At 38.3% G+C, this 20,504-nt stretch overlaps 1 protein-coding gene across 3 annotated transcripts in view; it reads right to left on the bottom strand.

Annotated features, from left to right (window-relative positions):
- PDE7B (phosphodiesterase 7B) overlaps window positions 1–20,504 on the bottom strand; it is a 170,507-nt gene that overhangs the window by 97,286 nt on the left and 52,717 nt on the right. For 2 of the 3 annotated variants that reach the window (XM_077175508.1, XM_077175509.1), the window contains exon 3: window positions 17,920–17,986. In XM_077175508.1, the coding sequence (XP_077031623.1) occupies window positions 17,920–17,986 (67 nt within the window). The remainder of the gene's footprint in view (window positions 1–17,919; window positions 17,987–20,504) is intronic. The other variant, XM_077175510.1, reaches the window with a different exon arrangement.

Below are 20,504 nucleotides of genomic sequence, written 5' to 3' on the forward strand. Positions count from 1 at the left end.
CGGACAAACGGGAAAGGGTCTAAAAACAGATATTCCTGTTAACAATGGGAAAATATCTGGAGAAAAGCCAAAGTCTCATTTATTTGTGCGGCCTTTAGGGAAAAACGTATAATGTATGGTTGCCATGTAAGGAATATGAGAAAGCGAATTGGTAACTGAGAGGCTGTTCAAACAGAAATCTATCTTAAAAGGTAGTGTATATGATTTCTAGGGTTTGTACGTGATGAAGCTTTTGTAATACATATGTGGATGGATTGAGGATGTTTATAAAGAGACACACAAAAGTGGGTTTTAGCATAGGAAGGAGAGAGAGCAGTGTAGGGAATCTGACTTCCTGTTACATAATTGACCAAAGTGTTGAAGGAGAAGAGGTATATCAATTTTGTGGTGGTAGGAGGTGAGAAGGAGAAGGCTGCTGGGAGCTGCAGCTGCCCTGAGCCAGAGGAATTACTTTGTTTGTTACAACCTTGTGAGCTTCCATGTGTTTGTTTCCCTGGGGACAGGAGCTAAAACTTGTTATGATGTGATAGTCCTTGACTTCCTGGAAGCAGCAGATAGCCCATCACATGGCTAATAGCCTCAAAGGACTGGGGTGGCCAAACCACCCACCTCCTACAATCTCCTGTCAGTCAATGGGCGGTGCGATAGAAACTTCCACTACAATTCTAGGGGACCCATTGAGACTGCTGGGACTCAGCACTGACACAGTTTTTGGAGAGGGATGGATGGTTGAGCAGCTGTAGAGCAGAAGCAGGGATGAGTGTTTGGTGAGGACAGAAGTAGCAGACTGCCTAGGGCTCGTGACAGCCCAGGATGAGTTGAAAGTGGCAAATTCAGGCACAATTAACAATGAACCCCACAAGTACATCAGTTGGAATTTTTGCTGCCTTGTAGGATGAAATAGGCCAGCCTGTAGAGAGAACTGGATGGTGATGGAAGGTATTCACCACAGCTGCTCTCTGCTGGCTGGAGCTAGAACTAGACGCCCAGAGGCGCGGGGAGATGTATGTGTTCCTTGCTTTTTTCATCTGATAACTTCCTGGACTTCGAATTGGGAGAGTCTTAAGTTTTTACCTCACCATAAAATGAAATGCCAAGAGCATCAGGTCTGTAATTTAACAATAATCATGAAGCCAGTAAGTGTAGCTTTGTTTAAGTAGGACCTGGTTAGGTCACATCTCTTAAAAGTAAATGAGAAGGAAAGATTAAAGTGGGTTCAGCAGCAAACCATTATCTTTGCCCACATGTTATCAACTAGATGGCCTTATGCCTTTAAGTCTAGGTTAATTATGGTTTTTTTCAACAATATCCAATTACATGACGAATAACCTTGGCATCTAAGGCAGGAACCTCTGATATGCGTCACTTCTTACCTCAAGAAGACTGTTTATCAGAGTTATCAGTGCTGGCTGCTGAAAAATCAGCCTGCTATTGTTACATTCCCATTCAGAGCATGCTGTCTTCCAAAACATCCGAGCAGACCTGACAGACTGATGGCTGAGAGTGCTTTGACATACTCTGCCAGAGGGAACTCCTGGGGGGAATAAGCCAACTGCATTCATTGCACTTCCTCTTTTGTAGTGTGTGTTAAGGTAGCTGGGGAATCCAGGGGAAGTCTCTTCTGTGAGAGACAAAGCAGCAAGTGCATATTGGAAATATTCAAGTCATATTTCTGCATTGCACTTATTTTACTCCAGGTTCTTGTTAGGCCAGTGGTTGCAAATTCCAAGGAGAGAAATATCTTACACTGTGGAAAAAAAGGCTTTTATGTACAGGGAGCACTGCGCAATCGCTTCACAAAGACAGAAGCATTCCATGACTAACCTGCGATCCGACCAGCAACAAAGACTGAAAAGCATTATTAGAATGAGTGTTACCAATAAATTGCTTCCTAAGAATAGATTAGAAGGTGATGTAGTTCGTACAGTAACATCTTGTACTGTTTTAGAATAACAAGTCACTATAAATTGGAAAACGAAGGCATGAACTTCAGTACAGAATTGTTTGGGATATTCATTAATAGCAATGGCTATTTGATATATATTATTTATTTATCAATTTAGCTATATAATGCTCTAATTAACCTGGGATTTGCACTCATTATATATGTCTTGTTTGAATTTTGGGTTAATGCTTTAGAAACATCTACTGTCCTGAAGAAAAATTATCTTCCCAGCCCTTTTCCAGAAAGAAATAAATTTTTTTTTAGACTCATAGCTAATTAAACTTTTGTTAATAATTAAAGACTGTTGATGATTAGAAGCAGGCTAAAGCTGCTATAGATGTATAGCATGTATACATGTATATATCATGCTACACAGATAAGATCTATCAGTCTGTGTTTCTTAGTGATTGTGAAAACATAGTCATCGAGATGTTACGGGCTAGATCCAAAAAATGTTCCTGAACTGGGATTTTAGAATTTCAAATAGGATTCCTTGGATTTTACATCCAAGGATAAGACCCTGAAAACCCTTTGACATTGAAAATGCTTCAACACTCTGCCTGGCGCAAATTTCTTGCTTTGCTTTCTTGCTCTCTAACTTTAAAACCCAGTTGGTTTCTGAAACATTTAAGTGAGAGCATACTCAAAATAACCTCAGATTGCAATAGAGCTCAGAAGCCACTGCTGCTTTCATGTTCCATCCTATTTGCATCCAGATTTTTTTTTTCCTCCAGAAAAGAACACTTTTTCTGTAGTTCCCTTGGGTTCACTCTAGTTAGTGCTCTCAGTACCTGCCAGCTACAGCTCATCACAAGCTCTAGCAGTGACCACTACAAAATAGGACCAAGAAGAAAAGAGACGCTTTTTCTCTATATAAAAATAAAACTGAGCGTGGAATTTATGTATCAGTTTAGCATTTATAAGGGTTATCCATAAATTGGGGAAGCAGGTTAAATTTCACTCTCTGCTGGGGGGAAGGCTTTTTCCACAACTTGTAGCTCCTAGCAGAAGTCTTGCCTGCAGCGTTAGGTCTACTGAGCAGGACCAGCCTGTCTATGCAATAAAGAATTCATGGTTAGTTGTGTATATGTGTGCAAATGTGAAATGAGTTTGTAGTGTAATGGTTTTGACATGGACCTAGGATGAGGGAGAATGGAAGTCTTGTTTGAACTTCATAGTCTTCTTGGATTTTATTACATGACTTCCATGGAGGACATCTAGTCTGGAGACCAGAGTTTAGGAATGCTTCTTCAGAAATGTGTGATTTTAACTGGAGCAGATTAAGCTCTAATTTTAAAATTTAATTTATTTTTGGCTTTTAAAGTCAACCTTTTTATTTAAGATTTTTTTTAATTTTAAAGCTTTACAATAGAGAGCTTTACAAAGAGCTTTAAAATAGCTCTTTATGGTTAAAAAATTGGTCAGGTGCTTGTGAGCCAAATGAAATGACTGAGAGTCCTCAAGTGAACAAGGACTGTTTGCAATGAGTTTGTTCAAATTCTTTTTTTAACTGGCTGATAAGCTATATACAGATGCTTTCAAAGTCCCTCTGGGACAGGAGTGACTATTTTGATACTTAATAACTTTAAAAGACTGAGCCTGCAGTTTTCCTGTTCCAGTGTTGCTGCTTTATTTCATGGATATATATTTGAGTTCCCCATTTGAATCAACATTTGCACTTCTGAGGCAGACTCAGACTCAAATTGCTGTGATGTTTTGCCTTGGAAAAGTTACAAATAACTTGCCACGAAGTCTTGCATTACACACCAGCCAGCACTTTAGGGTAGCTTTATAATGACAAGGAAAATATAGACAAAGAGCTTTTCTACCAAGAAAGATGCATTCATTCTAGTGGTCCGGCTTCAGAAACCTGATTGAAAACAGCTTCTTTGTTTGTTTGCTTTTGTGATAGTCAAAGGGTAACTGGCAAGTGTTTGTGCACCAGCACTCATGGGAGAAAACACCCTGGAACGTGGGAGCAGGTGTTGCACTGGCCAACTTGAAACAGAGGGAAGATGACTAAAACCCTCCTTCATTCCCATCCCTTGCCAAATTAAATCCAATTTAGAGCAATGTGTTGCTACACATTGCCCCAACAATTAAAGAGGATAAAACTCCTGACTTATTTATTTTAAAACTGAAGAAGTCTTGTTTTACAGTACCATAACAACTGCTCTTACAAAAGAGATGCCACAGGATCAGTGAGCAAAGGGCGTTAGGAACAGAATTTTGTATCTTTTCAAGCAGACAGCTCCTCCATGAGCAGGACAGTCACAAACTGCACAACAGCACCAATCTACAGCTGACACAGGCACTAAAGCAGCTCCATCCCTCCCCTTACATCACCCATGTCACTGTGTTAATCCAACTCATCTTCCTTTTTGTCAGATAAGTTAACTACCACAAAGCTGGCTCACTAGAGATCTTACTTGTTAGCTCTAAGTGAACAAGCTTAATTAGGAAACATGGTAGAAACTGAAGTGTTTGCCACAAATTATTTTTATCAAAAGATTCCTGTATTCCACAGGGAATTTTTCCTATTTGTCAGAGTGGTTTAGTGCTCATTTTCTTCCACAAATGAAATTTCAGTTTTCATCTGTAAATGCTGGATTCACAGATGCTATGGGAGTTCCTCAGGTGAACCTTAGCATGTCTGTCTCTTTATCCCATTTTCTTCTGTGACTGCAGTTGCTCAGGCAAGCTGAACCTGCTGTGAGCTGTCACCAGGGACTCCAGTCATATGCTGGAGTAACTCAGTGAGACACACAGTGATGCACCTCCCACATAAGAGACTGAAGCACACAGACCTTTAACAACCCTGCCTTTTAAACGCCACATCAGCTTTTCTGAATCTAAATCTTGTTACCAGCCAAAGAATTTCACTAAAAGCTATTGGATTTGGGTCACAAGTTTTCATCTGAAATGTAATTATAAGATCTAATTTCAGGAATATGATTTTTTTCAAACATTTCTGAAGTAACTCTTCTTCCAGCCAGCTTAGGTATACGCTTGCTATCAAAAGCAGGCAAGTTTTTTAGTAAAAAAGACGTGAACGTAGTGACAGGAAAAATAAGGACAGGAACTGAATGATGGGCCCTGCCTATGTAAACCTAAACTTCTGGTGTAGCTCCCACCAAGGGAGTTAAATATGTCCTGCATCACATCTTGTTACTCTCAAGGCAGCTTCAGCAAGATTACAAAAACCAGATGGATAAAGGTGCTAGTAGCTTAGTAATTCCTGCAGATGATCTTTCCATTTCAAGGAAGATGATTTCTGGCAGGACAGTGTTAGAGGGATTTATACTGATTTGCAGAGGGAGGGCTTGAGGCTGTACAGCTGCCAGGCTAAAACCTTTCTAGATCTACTACTGGAAATTCACTTAAAATTAAGCATCAGCACCACCCTCTCCCAACAAAGATTAGGAACAAAAAATGCCAAGTAGGAAATGTTCAGTGTGAAGAGAGAATTGTGGTGCTTCTGATTAAAATCAAAATCAAACTCTCCCCCATCCCATTCTAGGATTTCAGAAAGCTTTCCAGAAAACATCTGCCTCCAGTTTCCTCTTTGTTTATTCAGTCATCAATTATCAAGAGACTTTGTTTTGTCTCAAAGAGCTGCACAATTTGAAGCAACTGTGGTATCTGAGATGGTTCTGCCTAAACAAAACACAGATTCCTTCTGGCGCAGAGAAACTGGTTTGGATTAAAATAAAAATATCCAAAACCAACAGCATTTTCTCTGTAAACTGTTCTTAGGGCTATTATAATGTCATTTTCCCCCGTGAAACAAATACACAGATTTCAAAAGCCTTGAGTCTTCTTCTCAAACAGCAGAAAATAAATGAGATTTGACATCATGATTTATTCCATTCCTTTTTTTTTAAAGAAAAGTGAAATATGTTAATAATTAAAGTAATGCAAATTTGCATTCTTCTGGTTTCTTAAGTATTATGACATGCACTTGCTTCAAGAGCCCTCTAGGACAAATGTACAATGGCAGCAATTGCACTTGTGCCTTTAATGTGGTAGCTCCCTGGACATATTATTACCTGTGATAAACCAGTGGATTAATGTCTGTTGTTACACTCCCTGCTGATAACAAGAAATCACAATGAGGCATCTGTCATTCATCTTCCCTTTCCAGCAGAACTCTGTCAGTGACTGCCATTGTTGTTACATCATGTAGCTGCTAGCTGGGGACCCAAATAATTTATGCTACTCCTTAACTTACATTCACATCATTCACATCATCACAACTCTTTCCATAGGAGAAGTTCCATGGTGATTTTAATTGAATATTTACAGAGTGGCTGAGTGTTTTGGCAACCCTCTTTGAGGTTTACAAAGCAAAGCCAAATAATGCCAGTTTAACAATGATTTTTTTTTTCTGTATTGCAGATACTGCCCCAAGTCCGTAAATATAAAAACTTCGGATACCAATAGTTAAAGAAATTAAGTTCCATTAGAAAATCTTCACTGGGAAGTTAGAGCTGAGAAAAGTAAAATTTCTGTCTCTTTCTTAGACAATGACCCTTCTCTTGACAAATTCCTGTCTCAACCATCAAGGTTCCAGAGCATTCTAGGACTTAACAGTCATGTATCTCAACTATAAATTTGTCTTCCTACTTTTGTAGACAGCTGAAATATAGCTCATAAAAAGAAGCACAGGCTTCTTTTTAAGAGTGTGTTCATACAGTATTTATTAACAAAAGATATAATAGTGTATATAAATATATATATATGTATGGGCTATCTTTACATATTGTTATCTAACTGAAAAGACACTGAAAGTAACTGTCCCTTCTTCTGTCAGCAGGATAATATGCTTCTTGGTATGAACATGTTATACATTTCTGCTGTCAGTTTATTGCACTGTTTTCAGATGGAGAAATCAATTCTAGTCCACTAATACTTGCTTTCTTCTAAGTCTACTAATAAAGTGTATGATCCCAGTATTTCTGAGTCCTTTCATTAGCAATCTCCTTTATGAAATGAAAAGATATCTCACTTATAATTTGTCCTATATATGCATGAATAAAATGTGAAGATCTCATTTATGTATGTTAATAAACAAAGCTTTGCAATATGAATAATTCCTTTGAATGAAATGTTAAATTAAATTTGCTCGGTATTAATCTATAATCTCAGTGTGAAATCCTGATCTAGACTTAAAAATCATTTTACCTTATGTTTCAAAAAGGACAAATTTCTCACTGGACTAAATCACATTTGCCATTCCCCATAAACCTGTCCTCATATGAGTGTATAAGACAAATATCTGATAAAGTTGTAGGTTGCATGCACTAATTGATGGCTTGTGTACTCGAAGTAGGCAAATGACAAACGCACGCTTACAACTTGTCATAAATTATGAATTGTATACATCCTAAACATCCTCAGTTAAATCTTAACTGAGCTGAATGGTCCTGAAGGTAGGATGTGGCTACAGAAGTCTGCATGTTAGAGCAAGTGCTGGGTTGAAGTCCCAATAGGTGTTGACTCTCTGGCAAGGTTCAGAGAAGCAGGAGCACAAGAAAAGCAAATTGGCTGAGTTAAACAGCCACAGCAGAGGCCCCCAGGCCTGCACTGTGTGCTTTGGAGGATTTTATTTGCACTACTTCCAATCTATGTCCATGGATTAGATGTCTAGGAGCAGCCAGAATGCACTAGAAGTGCTTCCAGAGCACAGGGCTTGCTCTATTACATGTGAAAGTTGCCCAGTTTGTCTATTCCCAGACTGCTTCATAAGAGAAAGCAGAATTTGCAGCATGTTGGGATAGGATTTCAAGAACACACTCCTGAGATGATCTAAAGCACTAATGTGTACACTTTCTTTACAAAAATAAGCTATAGAGTACTCTCCATAAAAAAAAAATTACTGTGAGTTGATATTCACAATGTTATGAAAATCAAAACCATATTTGACACATTGATGGCAGAATTTAGTTTTCATGTCTAAAGATTTCACCATACAGCCACATTTTCTTCCCATAGGACAGCATGCTGGATCCCTTAAGCATTTGAAAAATCCTTTGTCATGTTTTCAATTTACTTTATTCAACTCAAATTCAGGAGCTATTGAGATGTCAGAAAAGGTCCTGCAGCTATGTCAAAGGGAGAGAGAGAGAAATGAAGACTTCCCAAAAGCAATGAGGAAAAGAATTCAGTTAATAAAAACAATTTCCCACAAATACTTTTCTACAAATATCCTAAAAACTTGAGACTTGATTTTATGTTAAAAAAAGATTAAAATATTGCAGATGAGGTTGATTAGCCTATTTTTCTATTATTCCCTCCACTTTAAACCTGAGAGCTTTGAGCACCGTGAAAAACAATATCTGTACTCCAGGAGTAAGATTATTCCCCTCCAATTGCTCTCATCCACACTTCACTTTCTTGAGGAGTCAGTGGGGAGAGTAGGATTCCTCAGACCAGTTTTAGACATCTAAGTCTGAAGAAAGCACCTCTTTCCTGTTCTTTTCTGCTACAAAAAGGATGATTAGATGATGGCTGTAGACTTTAATTTTTTTTTATAGATGTTTACAGACATTCTGCTAGATGAATTGCATCCCAGCTGTCTTCAGCACTACTTTCTCTGCAGAGTGAGAAGAATGCCCTGTGAGGGAATTCCAGTAGGAGAACTCTCTGAACTTTTCTGTTAGAAATACATTAATTTCTTGGCATAGCCAGCTACGATTCAGAAATTCCATTTCTTGTTGCCAAATAGAATTTCCATCATTTACTACCAATATTCACAGTCACACTCCATGATTTCATAAGCCCAGAGCCTCAAGTGTTTGGATCAGTTCAGTGCTTGAGCATGCACAGTGCTAGACACTGTGACTGACCCTGGCATGCAAACTCATTTCAATCTACTCATTTTTTGGCTCCAGTGAGAGTATGTAAATACATGCTTAAGTACTATGATGATCAACAGATGAGCTAAGAAAACAACTTAATGCCTTAAGAAGTATGAGATGTACAAGAAGACAGCAGATTATAATTAGAAATTATATTTTAATATTAAAAAAAATTAAAAAGGAAAAGGAAGCTAAAGCCATCAAGGAAAACTACTTACCCAGATAACCAGGCAAAAGAACATCAGGGTTTTTATTTGGTAGCTTAATTTTTTTATACTAGAAATGAAAAAAATTCCTACAAATATTACACTGCCAGTTCTCAGTAACAATGAGAAAATTAACAACATTCAAAACATCAAAAATGTTTTGCTCCAGAACATGAGACATTCTTATAATACAGAGCAGAGAATAATATAGGCAAAAGCCTTCTTAACCTTAGAAATTTATGAGCATGTACAGTCAGGAACTGAGTGCTTGAAAACACAGGAATTCCATGGCTTTCTCACACATTAATCACTCTTACTAAGGGTAGCTACACAATAATCTGTAGGACATTGCAGAGACTGTGAAATTCCAAGGTATCACCAAGTAATAATTAAAGAAGCAAAGATTAATTGCTGGAGATGAGCTCAAACCACAAATTATAAATCTGAACATTTTAAATCCAATTTTGAAAAGTTTAGCTCTGGAGATTTCATTATATGTATGCTATCATGAAGGGATGGCTGATGTAAAACTATGAGTAAGTGTTTTCTTCTTCAATTTGGTCCCCAATTTGGAGATCCTTTTCCCCCTCCCCATCTTTTGAGAGAACATTATTATAGCAGCATGGTTAGTCACAGCAATTTTCTGTACAGCAAGTACTTTGGGTGAACACAGCCCACTCATAGCACTTTGGACAAAGAAGATGGGAAATTACGTGAATGCTGTCCGTGCTTGGGCACGAGGTTAGGCATGAGGAAAAATCAAACTGTGAGGAAGCAGAGTGAATAGGCACTTGAAATCTATTTTCCAACAGGGGATCAGCAATAACTCATGTGACAAATACCATGAAACAACATATGAGATCATCTTAAGTAAATCAATCAATCCACTGTTCCTCTGCTTTTCTAAGAAGTGCTTAGTTAAAAAAAAAAAAGAAAAAGGAAATGTCTGTGAAACAAAATTCAGGATTCTCCTTGTCTTACATGTGTGTGCTCCCCCAGATGCAGGGGGCTATTTCCTATCCTCCTGGAGCCATAGCCAGCATTTGTCCTTGTGCAGGGTCAGTAGAGGGAACAGAGTGCACCTAATCTCAACCTGTGTTGCCTTTATTTTGGTAGGTAAGGAAAAAATGAGTGCTGTGAGGTTTAACTATCTTAGGATGATGAAAGTTCAGAATTAAAAGGCTAATCTCTCTCTAGATTATTACATAAATGGACAGCAGAATGCAACCCTTCTGTTTGCAACATGCTTTGGACAAAAAGGGAGACACTTGGCAGAATTTGCAGGTATTTGTAGACATGCTTTGAGTGCAACTTCTGGATGGGACTTGGAAACCTGTAGCTTTTTCCTAAATTCTCAGGCAAGTCAAAAAACCGTTCTGATAGAAAGACAAGCTGAAGAGTCAGGGGTTTGGGGTATCTCTAGTTGTGAGACTGGAGGGTTTTTTTAATCATCTCTTGAGGTTTTGAATCTCAGCTGGATCTCCTGGTCCAAATGAATGGCTCTTGCAGATGTGGGCAACACAGTAACACTCTCTTCTCCAGAAAGCCATCGTGCTGTGCTTACATTATATAGATGCAGCCAAATCCTCATTACTGCATTCTCTACAAGTGCCCTGACTTCCATCTCTTTCCTGTACCAGGTTCAGACATAGGATAAAACTAGATATGATTCAAGTTAATGTTTATGCAACAGAAAACGAAGAACCCTAAATTAAATTTTGAAAAGTGTTTTATGCACATGCTCAAAAGGACAAGGCCAGTTTTTGTCTCCTTCAGCACTCCTCTAAAAGGTACAATACTGCAAGAGAAGTAGTTTCAGTCTGACCTGATTTACAGGACAGAACAGGATAAACAGGTGGTCACTGTCACTCAACTACCAGCCTATATAATTACCTAAAATAGCAATTAGATCAAAATTACATGAATAATAAGATGTTATTAGAGAGCTGCTCTTTAAAATATTCTTAGGGCATCGGAAATTTAATTTTTGTTTTTACTGGGTTCTTACCGAAAGTAATCAAATAGTCATTAAAGTAAAAGCTGGATTTGATATTTACATTTTTGAGGTTTTAGGCAAAAATCTTATCATAGTAAAGACAAAGAGGTCCTACTTGTTTAGCCTGAGACCGTAACATGGTGATGAAGTGGCACAATGATGGTGTGTGTATACCACAAAGTTCTTGACAAAGGAGTTGCTGTTGTGGCCTCATGCCTGCTGGTTTGCCACTTTCTGTCTCCAAGCAACACTCCCATTGGAGCAGCAGCCTGGCATCTCAGCCTTCCACATCACCACTTGGTGATAGCCCAAGTCTAGTCTGCTCTGTGCCACTATGGCAAACAAGTCACGGGAATTCTCAGAGAAAACAGGTGAGATTTAGAAAATGCATTTCAGGAAGATACAGTCAGCTCAGGAGGAGTTGATGGGAAGAAGCAATAAGCCTCTGTTTCAGTGGTGGTAAGGACACAGAGAACGCAATTTTTAAAATGCATTTACAAGCATAGTGGCAGTATCAGGAGTTAAGTCTTATTTTTAAATTGTATTAATATTTTGGAATGCTATTTTAGAGGAAAAAGGGAAAAGTGTTAGAAGTTATTTGAAAATCTCTACTCAATTGGGTGGAAGAACTACAGTTCCATAGGTCCTGTCTATACAATCCTGTTCTCATCATAATAAATATTCTCATCAGAATAAATTGTTGGTAGAGAGTGGCAGTTGGAAATATAGGTGAAAAACCTGAAACATTGACTTATATGTTAAAATTTGAATTTATCTACATGAACAGGATATCAAAAGGAGACATGGTGTTTATCTTTCTGTATGCATTCACACCATTGCTTTATAAATGGAAAAAACCTGCTTCTCTTCATCCTGTGTTGCAAGCTGCTCATGGAATAGAAGGCTATCTTTTTGTAGCAGACATCCTAAGCCTCTCCCTTCCGACAGCTATGAATTTCTGAGCAATCCTGATGGGCAGTGTAGCAACAAGCATGGATTTCTTCCTAGCCACTGTAGATTGTAGGCCTTTTCCCAATATATATATACATTGCTTAATTTCACAAAAATTAATTCACGTGTTTATTTGCATCTCATTTGCACAGATAGAATACTAAGTCTGCATAAGGTCAAGTGCAGGTGTAAGTCTTCAAGTGACTGGGATATAAATAGTCCATATATTTGGCTATTTAGAACACCATTGCTCATGCATGACTATCAGTTGCAGCAGAAATTTTGAATGTGCAAGAGATATAGGGTCACATTTCAAATGATGTCAGTGAGGGCTCCAGGAATGGCTCACAGGTTCTTTGTCAGTGCAGAACCATTTGACTACATGCCTCATTTCTTTTTCTCCCTTTGCTGCAGGGTAAGTTGACACTGCAACAGACACATTTAATTACTCTTCAGTATTTTTTACCCATTAAGTTATTTGGTTATTTACCTGGTCAAGTTTTGCAAAGTTACAATAGATTTTTTTCCTGCCACGAGTGAAGGTGCCTTCAATGGTTATATAAGGCAGGGACCAGCCAGCCAGAGCCTTGCCAGTACCCCTCTCTCCTGGCTTTCAACACAGTTGTTATTCCAGTAATGTCTCTCTCTCAAGCTGTTGTTGCCAACTCTGTTCAAATGTGTGGTGGTTTCCTGCTGTGGGCAAAGAGCCACCAAGACTGAAGGTGGATCCACGAAACTAATTTCGTGGCTAAATGCCGATTCGTTTACCCGTAACTCTTCATAGGCAATAAACGGTGGAAGTATGCAAAAAAAAAATAATTTTTGGGGAGATGAGAGAGGTAGACACCTCTCTGTGCTGGAATATGAAAAAGTTTGTTGCCTCAAAGCAAGAAAGTTATGGACTAGTAGACTGGAGAATTAAAAAAAAAGTGGCACTACATAAATTTTTTTAAAAATAATTGCTTTTTTTGTTGTTGTTGTTTTTGATTAATTTTAAACAGCTATTTGTGAGGAAACTGCTTTTATTCCAAGCAAGATTCATCAGTCTGCTTTTGCAAGGATTAAGTCTGCACCAAATGGGAAATAAAACTCAGCCACATCATTTCTGTCTGCATGGAATTTACAGTAATGAAAAGAAAGCACCTCAGCCTTTTGCCATGGGGCATCTGGAAGGCTTGTGTTTTAATCTTACTAACCAGCTCCTTGAGGTGGGAAATTCACATTTCCCCTGGAAAGATCTCTGCAGACGGCAGAGTTTGCCAACAAGAGATGTGACCTCTTCCAAATCTGCCCAGCATTTCATTAAGGAGTAAAGACTAAATCTCGTGGTGAAAGACTTCTTGCTGAAGTAACAAACTAAATAATTTGCACTTATCATCCATCCCCCTTACTACACTATCATCCATCATGTTGAACAGATTAAAACCAAAGGGATAATTTAATTTTGTATGTGTTGTGATGAGTGCAACTACCTATTTTCTAAACAGCATATAAGGATAACCATATCTATTCTGTATAATTGAAGTTTCTCTTCTAGTTGGCAGACCTTTTTGCTTCTTAGTCCTAGAACCAGCAATGGGAACTTATTTTTTCCAGGACAGATTCTTAAAACTCAGTGCTCTGCCATGTAGAGGCTACTGAGTTAACTTTGTTAACTGAACCAGTTAAGGAAGTGAGAACCGGTTAAGTTGCCTTAACTTTGGACTCTTACAAGCTTCTATACAATCTTTCCCAGCAGAGTTAATTAGCTTAGGCATCCAACCAGCAATTTTCCCAGCAAACTAACCCAATTATCTCTGCATGATATGATACTGTGTCATGTCTGAGCCCAGAATATGTCTGTCTGCATATGGGAAAAATTAACTTCAGGTTGTGCCATTGAAAATAGCAGTGGGTGCTCTAGGGAGAGGGATAATTCCCTTCTGCCTTTCATAATATGAACCTCTAGACTGATAACTGATAAATGTACTCACTATCAGTCAAAATCTCTGACTGATAGTGAGTACATTTTTATAATCTCAATTTTTGTGCTAGCTATAATTTTTTTAAATCAAAATCATTAAAGGTAAAGAGCATGAGGATCCCAGGGTTCTAACTTCCAGAATTCAGCATAAAGCAAACGTTTTTTGACACCCTGTTGAGCATTATCAGGCAATTTTTTCATGGCCAAGTGCCCTCACTAACTTGATAACAGTTCCAATTTTAGCAGAAGGGTTCAGATTTTCTTCCTTGCCCTGGAAGATCTTGCTGATGATCTGCCATTGTCTCCCGGCAGACTTGGAGATTCAAGGGAAACCTCTGATAACACACTTCTATTGACAGTGTAATAGTTTCATTACTTATATTGCTGTAGAACTTCAGCTTCTCATTGTACTTATAAATTTATTCTTCTTTTTCCTAAGTGAGGAACCACTTATCTTCCCATTTTTTGAAGGATAATGGATATGCAGGGTTCAAAGTATTATCCAATGCCACACTAAAGAAAGCTGTGATATATTTAGGATCTGAGCACTTCAGGTCTTCAATGGGCTAAGGTAGACCACTGACCAACATTCTTATCAAAGTTATCAAAGTTGTGTTGCTTTAACTGGTATAACACATTGTCCTGGTTTTGACTGGGATGGAGTTAATTTTATTCTTTGTAACTGATGTGGTGCTGTGCTTTTAATTTACTATGAGAAAGTTGTTGATAACACACTGATGCTATAGTTTTTGTTCAGTAGAGCTTGCTCTAAGTAAAGGACTTTTTGTTTTCCTGTGCTCTGACTGTGAGCAGGTGTACTGAACTTGCCAAAGGGATATGCCACATCATACAGCATCATGGTGGTCAGGAAATAAACTTGTGTTTCTCTGTGTGTGGGGGGGGGTGTTGGCTGGGAGCTGCCAATCACTTAGGTCAGCAGGTGGTGAGCAGTTGTATTGTGCATCACTTGTTTCTCTTGGGTTTTATTCCTCTCTCTCTTTTTCATTGGCACCATTATTATTGTTATTATTGTATTTTGTTTCTATTATTCAACTGTTCCTGTCTCAACCCAGAAGTTATACTTTTTTCTGATTCAGCTCCTACTGTGAGGCAAAGTGAGTGAGTGGCTGCATGTTGCTTAGTTGCCAGCTGGGATTAAATCATGACAGATAAAAGTGTAAAGAGACAAGCACAATATGAAAAATAAGAGGGAGACCATAATTTTCTGTAATGACTTTAGTGCAGATAATTACACTAACACTAAACATATTCTGGTCAGAGCACATAGCTATTATCTTTTATATCCTCAGGCAACACTGCTAAGTGACCATTTAATTTTGTTATTTTTTTACACTTGAATTATATATATCCATCACTCTGATACTGAAAGATGAGGCATTAAACCAATTCTATGCTCTTAATCTCAGGTTGAGTGGTATCTAGTCAGTGCCTTGAAAAGTTATCTAACTTCACTCTAGGCATTGTAAGCATTTTGGCATTTTTTAATCTATTATTTACTGTTTTCTAGCAGAAAACAGGATTTTTACTGCAAACCCCTCTTCCTCAACCATTACAGAAAAAGAACTTCATACACATAATCCATGTTATCTCAAGGAATGTGGACTCAGTGGCAAGCATGGCATTACTTCTAAAAAACTAAATTTGAAACTAGCCCAGAACCAGTAGTATAAAGCAGATACAGACATTTTCTGACAAAACCAGCTACTGCCATTTTAGAGTACAGCTCAATAATGTGCAGTTTCAAATATGGACTGATCTTGCATCAAAGATCCCTTAAGAAATACAGTCAGTACTCCAGGCTCCTGTGTTTCTTCTCTTGCTAGGGTAATTATCCTCTTGCAGTTGCTGGGACTTGCCCTCTAGATTTCTGTCAGCACTGTGTCACTGTTACATTACATGGCAGCACGACAGTTTTAGCATATTTCAAAGACAGAGCAGCCAAGAAAGATGTCCCCCCTCTGAAGGCACGCTGTGCTTTGTTCACTGGTTACACCCACAGACACTAATAATGTCATCTTTGCATTGATCAGTGGCAAACTGTGTTACATTCTCTTGGAAATTCAACTCCCTTGTAAAATATGAGACTGGGCACTGAATGACATGTTCAACACAAAGTCTTAGGTCTTTTTGGCTGTGCAGTTTCTGGTTTCTGCTCTTCCCTACAAGTTCAGTATGAAAGGAAAGGTGTCCAGAGTGGACACCCTCTGGCTTTACAGCACTACCAGAACCACAGAGATTTTTGTGATAAATTGAGACAATGGAGCTTGTCTCCAGCAGTCACTCTCAGAGAAACCACAGTTTCTGCTCTGTTTGTACTTGTTAGTTTCTTCTTTCCACACCTCTTACAGAGCCATTTCTGGAATATACAAATTGCGCTTAGAATAGTTTCAGTTCTGTACATGATTTGGAATTCCTTGGGGTGAAATGAAAAATTCTATGTTATATATGACACTACAGTCCTTAATTTGTTAGCAACATTGAAAAATAACAATAGCAGGCAAAATATATACAAGCAAAGTATCACAAGAGCTGTAACCTCTGAGAATCAGTTACAGCTTTGGCATGTGCTCTTGGAGTAATTTTTACATTCCTAGCAGTTTCCTACACAGCACAGCATACATTCTTGTACGTGTATATACTGCAAGACATAGATAAGAGCACATGTAATGGAAACAAGATCTTGTTCTTCTCACTACTCCTAAAGAATTGTTTGCACTAAGAGGGATGTCAAACTCCCACTTTTGGACTCACTCGTTCTAAAAATGCCAAATGAAATGATGAACCAACCATGCAGAAGGGTTTTTTCTTTGTTCTCCTCTCTCCCATCCCCCAATTCTTCCCCCTAATGCATAATAACATTTCCATGGATATAACTTCCTTAGAACTAGAGTATTAGGAACTCAATTGTATTTACACTGTAGATTATAATTGGCATGATAAAGGATCACAAGTGTATCTTTTTTTGTCAGCTTGTTCCATTAAGGACTTCTAACCATGGATCATTGATGTAACAGATCATTATGGCCCATTGTGTCAGTTCATCTATTGGGATCTGTGCACTACAAGCATGACAGATTTCCTCTGCAGCAATTATAGTCTGTTGTGACAATAGGATTTAATGAATCTAAACAACAAACCACATAATCTGTTATTACAGAGCACAGCTATGCACCCAGATGGGAATTAAGACATTGCCAGTTGCAGTTTTAAAAACTGTGGCTATTTCAATCTTCACTTTATTAGATAAAATGCTCTAATTTACAGCATATATTTATCTCTTCTCTGGCAGGTCAAAGGTCTTCAGAATTTAAGGCTTAATCCTGGAAGTGTTCTGTGATTTCATTTTTTTCCCAAGTAAACATTATCTCTTAGGTTTTTAGACACTTACTCCCTGCCTTTCACTGTGATACTAGCCATGCTATTAATGTTTCAGTACTACCATTGTAGGTGAAACACACGACCACAATGAAATTGGTCACAGAAATTAGTGAAACATAGCAGAATATTTCTGCATTGTTTCTAAAGAATAGGCACTACTTAATGTGAATTTCTACAAAGCTACCCCAGTGCAAATATGTAAAATCACATTGACTGAAATTTCCCAGACTGATGCAGCTGAAGGTCTGCTTTAGACACTTTTGATACATGCTTGTGGAATTAATACTGTCTTTAGAAGTACAGCTTTTCAGCTTTTGAATATGAGTTCTGGGCTTCAGCTCATCAGAGCTTCCAATTACAGTGTTGGTACTGCTATATTTTCATCTATGCATATGGACACTACTGGAATATATGTGCTTTGTTTAAATAATTGAAAGTTCATTGCAAAGAATATATTCATGAGGACTAGATGTGGATGCACTGTGTAAGTGCCATTGTGGATCATCATGGTCATTATCATGTACTTTTAAGAAGAAATTCCCAATTAAACATATTTCCATATCCATACACTTGAATAAAAAAAGGGAAGAGATTCTTACCCTTACCTAGCATGCGCACACATTTGGCATTCTGGTCAGGACTATCAAATGAGATTTCTCCGCACCTCTGGGGAAAAAACAGATATATTTCATTAGTCTCGGTGATAATACCCCTGTCCTCATCCTCTGATACCTCTCTTTATACTTTGGAACTAAAGATGTTCAAGACTCATTGCAAAAACATAAAAAAGGAAAGCCTTTGCAAGTAGCCAAAGTTTGAGAAAGAAATGGTTGTTGCAGATGTGTCAGCATGGGCCAACACTGTACTCCAGAGTGTTTGCTGAGGAAAACTCCAGGTAATGTCTTACTGCCTTTGGATCTGTCTGAAGCTAAGATTGATGTCTGCCTCTATCATTGAGGATGACTGTCAGCCTGTATATTCCCAATCAAGGAACATCATTAGTGTTATGATCGGAATACAGAACTGTTACATTTTTAAACACAAGATATCATTTTTGAGTTTATGTAGACAGACCTGTCAGTTTAGCTGCCAGGACAAACATAATTGGTGTGGCTTATGGGTCTGATCCAGCTTCAATTAAAGACAATCAGTGGGCAGATCCCACTAACTTCAGTGGTGGTTTTTTTAGCTACTACATAAAAGATTCAGTTTTGTATCACTACACTCAAAGCTCATGAGAGGGGCTAAAGGACAGCCTCACATTTTCTAGGTAAAAGTGGTTTATACTTCCTTATCTACATACTTAAGGTTTTGGTATCCATGACCAAATGGGAATAAAAGCAGAGTGAGTAAAGTTTGGAAAAATAACTGAGAGCTGTCCATTTCCCTTCCACTTTCTTTCTCTCTCTTATGTACTTTCTCCTTTTCAGCCCCTATGGTGAAGTTGTTAGAACTGGGGGGGTTTTTTTGCTTTTTTCATTAAAAAGGTGACATTGCAGCAAATATTAAAACCTACAAATCAGGTAAGTAGAAAACCTCAGAACATCAAAGAACATGAAACACAGCAGCAGTTTCATAAATTAACAACACATTTGGAACTCACTATTGTTAAAAACTTTTCACCTCCCTCACACTGAAATAAACACAAATAAACAAACAAAAGTCCCACACAGTCTTTTTAAATATCATCACGTCTAAAAAGAGAAAACAGATGCCTGTATTAACCTTCTTAGGTGGGAGCACATACTACAGAAACAATGAAAAAGAAAAACAACACCTTGCATTTCAAAGTTAATTTTACGAATGATCTGATACCAGCTCGCTGTCAGGAGAAACAGAAACTTGGTATTTATTCTTCTGAGAAGAATGCTAAAATATAGGCATCTTTTCACAGAAGTCTCCCAGCTGCTTCTTCTCAAGCAAGCATGCTTAGACAAACACAGATGGTAGAAAGCATGTCAAAATTCACTGCCCACTTCACCCCTGGAATTATGGTGCTCTGTGAAAACCTTTGGTTATTTTTGATTCAGTCCCTCAGAGGTACTGTATGTTCCAGACATATTTATATAAACACCACATTTCAGGCTGGCAAATGGTGTCTTACAATATCTAACAATACTCACCAGTCCTAGCATTATGAAATTGGGAAAACAGTTAATATTCCCCAGAGCCAACTAACATCCCATGGGATCCATTGTAATGATGGATGAACTTTGAAAACTTCGCAAGTAAGATTCAGATAACTGTATACAAGTTCATAGCCTTATCTGAATTCCCTTTATGCCTACAGTCCACAGAAGTGGTTGAAAATCATGTTACAACTGTCAGCCTAGGAGATTTTTCACCACTACCACTTACAGCTGGAAATACCAGGAGAAAGAGCTTCTGCAGCAGTTTCATTTCTGTTGCTAGTTAAAGTTCATAGGTACATGTCAGTGGGGAAAAATAAACTGTTACCAAACTGCTCAGAGCGTCAAAAAGGACCTAGTTAAAACCTGGATTTGTAAAATGGCACAGAAATGCAGCAGGAACTCAGTTTTGCTCATCCACAGAATAGGGCTGTTTGTGCATTTTTACTGTTAGCAAATGTTTTCCATGAACAAGAAGTGAGGAATGATTTCAAGATTTAATCTTTAGGATTAAACTGAGACTTTACCACAAGTACTATGCATTCCTTCCAGGGCTGGACAAGCTTCCTCTGCCCTTTCCTGGACTGGCTTCCTTCCTTTTTCCATTTAGGTTTGTTCTGCCTGCTTGTACACCATGGTTGGTACTGTGAGATGTGGCCAAAAGTCTCTCCAGACCCAATCCATTTCCAAACTAATCTTACAGCAGCTGCTCATTCCCTCCTGAAAATGTCTAAGTTGGCTATAAAGAATCTATCAGGGAGAATAAATAGGAATTTGACATTAGATGCTGGTTATTCTACTTTTTAATTTCAACCAGTCAGAAGAGAGAGAAGGAGGAATGACCTTGGACATACCTGAGTTGGGATACTTTAAATCTCAGTTTGGGCTTCATGGCTGGGCCCAGTATAGTATGGGTTGGACTGGTTCTGCTATAAGCAATCCTGGATGTTGCCTCTGTGAGTTCACAGAGGCAGCGCTGCTGAAAATAATACCACCAGTGTTCAATTTCCCTGAACTGTGAGAGCCTTTGTTGCTGAAAATCTTAAAAGAACTGT

This window comes from Agelaius phoeniceus, chromosome 3 (genome assembly GCF_051311805.1).
Source record: "Agelaius phoeniceus isolate bAgePho1 chromosome 3, bAgePho1.hap1, whole genome shotgun sequence".
Taxonomy (NCBI): Eukaryota; Metazoa; Chordata; class Aves; order Passeriformes; family Icteridae; genus Agelaius; species Agelaius phoeniceus.